At 53.1% G+C, this 6,673-nt stretch overlaps 2 protein-coding genes and 1 pseudogene across 3 annotated transcripts in view; all 3 read left to right on the forward strand.

Annotated features, from left to right (window-relative positions):
* The window catches only part of SLC35E2B (solute carrier family 35, member E2B), a 16,574-nt gene extending 15,185 nt beyond the window's left edge, over nucleotides 1-1,389 (forward strand). The window contains exon 7 of the mRNA XM_011987253.1: nucleotides 476-1,389. Coding sequence (XP_011842643.1) covers nucleotides 476-713 — 238 coding nt within the window. The 3' untranslated portion in view covers nucleotides 714-1,389. The remainder of the gene's footprint in view (nucleotides 1-475) is intronic.
* CDK11B (cyclin-dependent kinase 11B) overlaps nucleotides 1-6,673 on the forward strand; it is a 49,037-nt gene that overhangs the window by 15,068 nt on the left and 27,296 nt on the right. The window lies entirely within an intron of this gene.
* Nucleotides 2,453-5,580, forward strand: LOC105544666 (annotated as a pseudogene). The gene is made up of 2 exons (XR_001006807.1): nucleotides 2,453-4,469; nucleotides 4,782-5,580. The product of XR_001006807.1 is annotated as an uncharacterized LOC105544666 (transcript).

The raw sequence follows: 6,673 nt of genomic DNA on the forward strand, positions 1-6,673 counted from the left end.
ATCCCAGCGGTGTGGGAGGCCCAGGTGGGAAGATCACTTGAGCCCAGGATTTGAAGACCAGCCTGGGCTACACAGTGAGATCCACCTCAATTGGATGAAGCTGATGAGGCGATATCATGAATTCCTGCGTCTAGATCACAGGACGTGGCTGTTCCTTAGGTTTCTCCTCCTCTGCCTTTTTTAATAATGAAAAGTACCCCTTAAAAAAGAAGGGGCGAGGGAGCAGGCAAGCCCCGCTCAAAGCTCCCAAACCCCTGGGCCGAGCTCACCACCACCCAGGTCCCGTCGAGCACCCCCCGCCCCACCCTGGCCTCCAGACCCGGGGTCAGCCGAGCTGCTGGCTGCAGGCTTGATGTCACCGTGACCCTGAGTGCCCCCACCCCAGCCTCCAGACCCAGGCTCAGCCAAGCTGCTGGCCACGGGCCGAGGTGACCATGACCCCGAGCGCCCCTGCTCCCTCCCCTTGTCACTGCAGCGTCGCCAGCACCGTGAAGCATGCCTTGTCCATCTGGCTCAGCGTCATCGTTTTTGGCAACAAGATCACCAGCTTGTCAGCAGTCGGCACAGCCCTAGTGACAGTTGGGGTCCTGCTCTACAACAAGGCCAGGCAGCACCAGCAGGAGGCGCTGCAGAGCCTGGCTGTGGCCACCGGCCGGGCCCCAGAGGACACGGTGGAGCCGCTGCTTCCACAGGACCCCAGGCAGCATCCCTGAGAGCAGGAAGCTGCCAGCTGCTGCTGTTCTCGTGACACTGCATCCCCCGGAAACGGATAGGGACGCCCTCCTCCATGGCCCTGCTGGGGTGCTGGACACGGGGAGCTAAGTCAGCCATTCCCTGAGGTTTTCTGGGTTTGCCAGTGAAGACCAGCGGAAACTCAAACTGGGGATTCCAGGTATCAGCTTCCTGGAGTGGAGACCAGAGCCCCCTGTCAGCTGAGCCCATGCCCGTGTAATGTGAAAACAGCCTCTGCGGCTCCCATGCTGGGGGTGCCCACTTCCTCTCCGGGTAGCACCCCAGGGTCCACCGGGAGCCAGGGCTGGGTCCAGTGCCAACGAGAGCTGCTCCCCGCTACAGCCAAGAGAGCACTCAGCTTCCCACACCAGCCATCGAAGGCCCTGAGCCCTGGACTGGCTGCAGATTGGCCCTGGGCATGAGGCCACAGAGCAGGGCTGACGGGCAGGGACAGAGGGCCCTGGAAGGAGGGGTCTCCTGCTGCCACAGTGGGCAATCAGAACTCCTCACCTGACCCACCAGGGCTGTGGGCATCCTCAGACTATCCCAGAGTCATCGCGAGCCTCAAGCTACAGCATTGCATGGAAATCAAGGGCTATGACCACGGAGGCCATTCCGTCGCTTCTGTGAAGAGGAAGGCCCCCGTACCCCTTCCACATCCTGGGCTGCGTGAGCCCCCCACTCCAGCGTGCCCTGCCCATCGCCTTCCACACCCTGGGCTGTGTGGGCCCCTGCCCCACTATCCCTTCCCCACCCTGGGCTGCGTGAGTGCCCGCTCTGGGGCGTCCTGCCTGTCGCTTGCACACCCTGGGCTGCATGAGCCCCCCCACCCCAGGGCACCCTGCCCTCCTACCTGTGGTGGTTTCTTAGCCCTGAGGTTGAGGACAAACCTCTCATGTTTAATTTGGGAGGCGATGTGTACATTCCTTTTCTTTTTTGGACTCTGAGTATCAGGCAGGCTATTCTGAGGTCCCTGTGGGGTGAGCCTGTCTGTTCTCCCTTGGAGCCCACTGTTCCTAATCTCATCATCCAGTACCTGTCCCGATTCTCCACGTGAGCCTTGGGCAGGACGTTGCAGTGTTGATGGCTTGGGTTACATGGTGTTTACCTGGGCGCCATCCTTGCTGAAAAAGGAAGCACCCACACTGAATGTTCTGGGGCGCATGGTGTGTATCAGGCGCCCACCCCGTCCCACTCTCCCCGAGGGACAGCAGTAGTGCATGGTGGGGCCAAGGGCCAGCTCAACCCATCCTCCTCAGCATCCCGCATCCCCGAGGGTACAGGAGGCCTGGGGAGTGGCTGCTGGAGCTGTGCGTTAGGCAGAGGCTTCTGACCATGCCTGAGCCCTTCACCCCCCGTCTCGCAGCCGGCGAATTCCTATGCCTGGTGCAGTCTGTTGCCAGCGAGCCTTTGAGACCCAGAGCTCCAGGGCTTGTCAGAGGCAGCATGGGGCTCCAGTGGTCCCGAGTCTCATTTCCCTGCCTGCTCCATCCTGAGTCTCATTTCCCTGCCTGCTCCATCCTGAGTCTCATTTCCCTGCCTATTCCATGCCAAGTCTCATGTCCCTGCCTGTTCCATCCCGAGTCTCATGTCCCTGCCTGTTCCATCCCGAGTCTCATTTCCCTGCCTGCTCCATCCCGAGTCTCATTTTCCCTACATGCTCTGTAGGCCATTGGCGCCTGAGGTCACTTCACTGGTTTTCCATTTGGCTTCTCACCTGGGAAATACAAAAATAGCCCCTCCTGAAGATAAAATCGTTCGGGAACAGCAATAATTATGACTCATTAACTTCTACCTACTCAAAAAAGTCTGCCTTGATGGTAGACTGAAATGAGGCTTTTTAACCCACAAGCAACCTTTTTATTTTTTTGAGACTGTCTTGCTCTGTCTGTCACCCAGGCTGGAGTACAGTGGCATGATCTTGACTCACTGCAGCCTCGACTTCCTGGGCTCAAGTGATCTCCCATCTCAGCCTCCTGTGTCGCTCTAACCACAGGCACGTGCCACCATGCCTGGGTATTTTTTTGTTGAGCTGGGCTCTCACTTTGTTGCCCAGGCTGGTCTTGAACTCCTCAGCTCAAGCAGTCCTTCCCACTCAGCCTCCCGTAGTGTTGGGAGTACAGGCGTGCACTGCACCTGCTCCAGCCACCTGTATAAAACCACTGACCTGTGTGTAGAGGACACGCCAGGTGTGTGCTCACTGCACTTCGAGGATGGGTCATCACGTGACTTTCCCCAGTTTTCCATTTCTCTTTTTCTGCTTTTCTCAAAAACCAATATAAGACTGGGTGCGGTGGCTCACACCTGTAATCCCAGCACTTTGGGACACTGCAGCTGGCGGATCACAAGGTCAGGAGTTTGAGACCAGCCTGGCCAACATGATGAAACCTCGTCTCCACTAAAAATACAAAAGTTAGCTGGGTGTGATGGTGGGTGCCTGTAATCCCAGCTACTCAGGAGGCTGAGGCAGGAGAATTGTTTGAACCCTGGAGGTGGAGGTTGTGGTGAGCCGAGATCGTGCCATTGCACTCCAGCCTGGGCAACGGCAAGACTCTGTCTCAAAAACACTTAGAAAATGCTCTGGAGGTGGCAGAGGGTTGTAGATATGTGAGGCCAACCCCCAGGGTGGCCTTGTCCGCCTCCCCATTGAGAATGGCTGCCAGGCTTCCCACTAGCCTCTGAAGATGATGGTCTGGTGTAAGGAGAGGTGCAGGTGCCTGGTTCTGAGCACCCTGGAATTTCTGGCCGCACATCCTCTGGTGCCCTCCCTTCCACCCTGACAAGGAGCTTCCAGCCTGTTTTGATTTTCTGTTTGTGGACCAGAAACACGTTTTTCCAAATGATGAGCAAATAGGGTGATTTCCTTTGTAATGCTGCTCTGGGGCCTCTTCCTCATCCTGGCAGAAGCAGCCTGGATACCATGCGGCAGCCGACACTGTGCCCTTGCTCAGGCGTGCTGTCCCCTCCCTCTCCCTCAGTCTCCTCTCCATGCCCAAGTCGGTTTCCAGCCGCTGGTCTTCACGGCATTCCCAGTACAGCCAGGCACCAAGAGGCAATACCCAAGGCCTGGCTTGGCCACGTTAACGATTGTACAGACATATATTTTTAAATAACTTTTATGTAATACTTTTCTAGCATAGTAAGTTCTTGTTAACTGTCACAGATGTCCTTCTAGAAACACCAGGTGTTACGTCCACTGAGTGTGTCCGTGGTCGTGGTCTGTGCCTTTGTAAACAGAACACTTGAACCACCTCCCGAATTGGGTCATCTGCTTCTTGAAATTGACACTTAAGAGATGTGCATCTCTCTAACTTTCAAGGAAACTGCCCCACTAAATGGCATGAAAAGGTTTAAATAAAATCCGACAGTCCCAATTCCCTCTATAACAGTGTTAAAATAACCTGTCTACCTGGAAAGATGAAAACACTCTTGCACAACCCAAAATGCGTCTTTAATTTGTGAAAAATTAACATGGTGAGTCAAACAGTCATTTTAAAGAGCTGAGCAAAGAATATCATCAGCCAAATACAGCTCTGCTTTGCAGGGCGCCTTTAAACTCCTTGCCACAAAACCAGTGAGCTCTGCTTGCTGCTGCCACGCTCCTGGATGATCACTTAGATGGGTCAGTGGGAATAACAGGCAAACAAGACAGTTCTTTACATCTGTCCAAATGATGTCCTTTCTCAGGCCTGGAAGTATTTCATTGCTGGAAGAAGGAAACAAGAATGTCATTGCAGGCCGGGCGCGGTGGCTCAAGCCTGTAATCCCAGCACTTTGGGAGGCCGAGACGGGCGGATCACGAGGTCAGGAGATTGAGACCATCCTGGCTAACACGGTGAAACCCCGTCTCTACTAAAAAATACAAAAAACTAGCTGGGCAAGGTGGTGGGCGCCTGTAGTCCCAGTTACTCGGGAGGCTGAGGCAGGAGAATGGTGTGAACCCAGGAGAGGGAGCTTGCAGTGAGCTGAGATCCGGCCACTGCACTCCAGCCTGAGCGACAGAGTGAGACCCTATCTCGAAAAAAAAAAAAAAAAGAATGTCATTGCAGATAGAAACAGACTTCTCTCGTTTGCCCTTGACCAACATGGTACTGAGGGGTTTATTGTTTCCCAACGCACATGCGTGCCCTACTGGGGGCCTTACTTTGTAGAACGAGAGCGTCTGAGCTCCCCTAATGATTCTGACTAGTTCTCTCCTGGCTGAGGATACAGGAGTGGGACATCCACCCTCAGATCCCTCAGAGCACAGAAACCTTCAGCTTGGCTGTCTCAAGTATTTCTTCCAGTTTCCCTGTGGGCCTCTGATGTTTGAGTTTGATGGCTGCTAGATCCTTAACGAAAACTCAGTTGGAAACTTCCAACTCGCAGTCCTAGTTTGTTGTTTTCCATTTCATTTCACTTACAGCTGAAAGTGGCATTCAGCTGACTTGCTCGTTTAAACTGTTCACAGAGTCCGAACTGCCAACGTGGCGTCGGAGGCTCCATCTTTTAAGAGGGCCACAGACTTTCCCACATGGGAAAACTTGAAAATTACATCAACAATCAACGTCAGAGCCAAATTATATTTGCTTTATACCAAACTATGGAGAACTAAAAGTACATTGTACAAAATGTTTCTAGTGTTTTGTATGTGACCTATTTCAATATTTATATTACCAGATCAGTGCTTTCCAGCAAACGATTCTGTTAAATAATGTAGCCAGTCGCTGTTAATTCTGCAGCAGTGATAAGCTGATACTGTGCAACTAATCCTGTGGACGCCGTCTGCTTATTTTTGTCTAAACTAAGTTAATCATGGTAGCAGCTATGATTCTTGCTCAGCAAAGTAAAATAAATGTTAAATATGGACTGCTTTGTTTTCTTCCTTGTGTAGCTCTGGTGTTCATGCTGCTGAAATGATCAAGGTTGGCATCTTAGTGCCTACACCAGTTTCTAGCAACCTAAAATGAGCAAGAGAAACCAATTCTCCAAAACAAGAGGCTGTTTGCAAACAGCCAAGGATTGCAATCCAAGGTCTGTCCACAGGCTCATCTGAGAGGCTGGGGCAAGGGCGAGCTTCTGCAGGTGGAAGGAAGTCCACGTAAGCTGTTCTGACACAAAGGTCAGTGGCTACAGGAGCTTGTTGCGGTGGTGGCCTTTGTTCACCGATGGGGCTGGCTGTTGCTAGCAGAGGGTCTTCACAGAAGTGGCTTAACCCCAAGTTCTAGTTGGGAAAGGCCTTTGTGGCAGCTCCTACTACAAACACAAGTGCGAGGCCGCTTCCTCCTCGTTGCCTCCGGGGTCGATTTTATTAGGGTTTGACTAAGTGGCAGCATTTGGGTACTCACTGATTTCATGAAGGGTAAAATGGAGATTTTTGGCCAGGTGTGGTGGCTCATGCCTATGATTCCAGCACTTTGGGAGGCTGGTGGGTAGATCACTTTAGGTCAGGAGTTCAAGACCAGCCTGGCCAACATGGCAAAACCCTGTCACTACTAAAAATACAAAAGTCAGCCAGGTGTGGTGGTGCACACCTGTAATCCCAGCTAGTCGGGAGGCTGAGGCAGGAGAATCACTTGAACCCGGGAGGCGGAGGCTGCAGTTACCCAAAATTGTGCCACTGCACTCCAGCCTGGGTGACAGAGCAAGACTTCTTCTCACAAAAAAAAAAAAAAAAAAAAAAAAAAAAAAAAAAGCCAGGTGCAGTAGCTCACGCCTGTAATCCCAGCATTTTGGGAGGACAAGGCAGGCGGTTGACGAGGTCACGAGACTGAGACCATCCTGGCTAACACGGTGAAACCCCGTCTCAACTAAAACTACCAAAAATTAGCCGAGTGTGGTGGAAGGCGCCTGTAGTCCCAGCTACTCGGGAGTCTAAGGGGGGAGAATGGCGTGAACCCAGGAGGCAGAGCTTGCAGTGAGCCGAGATCGCGCACTCGCTCTCCAGCCTGGGCGACAGAGC

This window comes from Mandrillus leucophaeus, unplaced genomic scaffold (assembly GCF_000951045.1).
Source record: "Mandrillus leucophaeus isolate KB7577 unplaced genomic scaffold, Mleu.le_1.0 Scaffold305, whole genome shotgun sequence".
In the NCBI taxonomy this organism is placed as follows: domain Eukaryota; kingdom Metazoa; phylum Chordata; class Mammalia; order Primates; family Cercopithecidae; genus Mandrillus; species Mandrillus leucophaeus.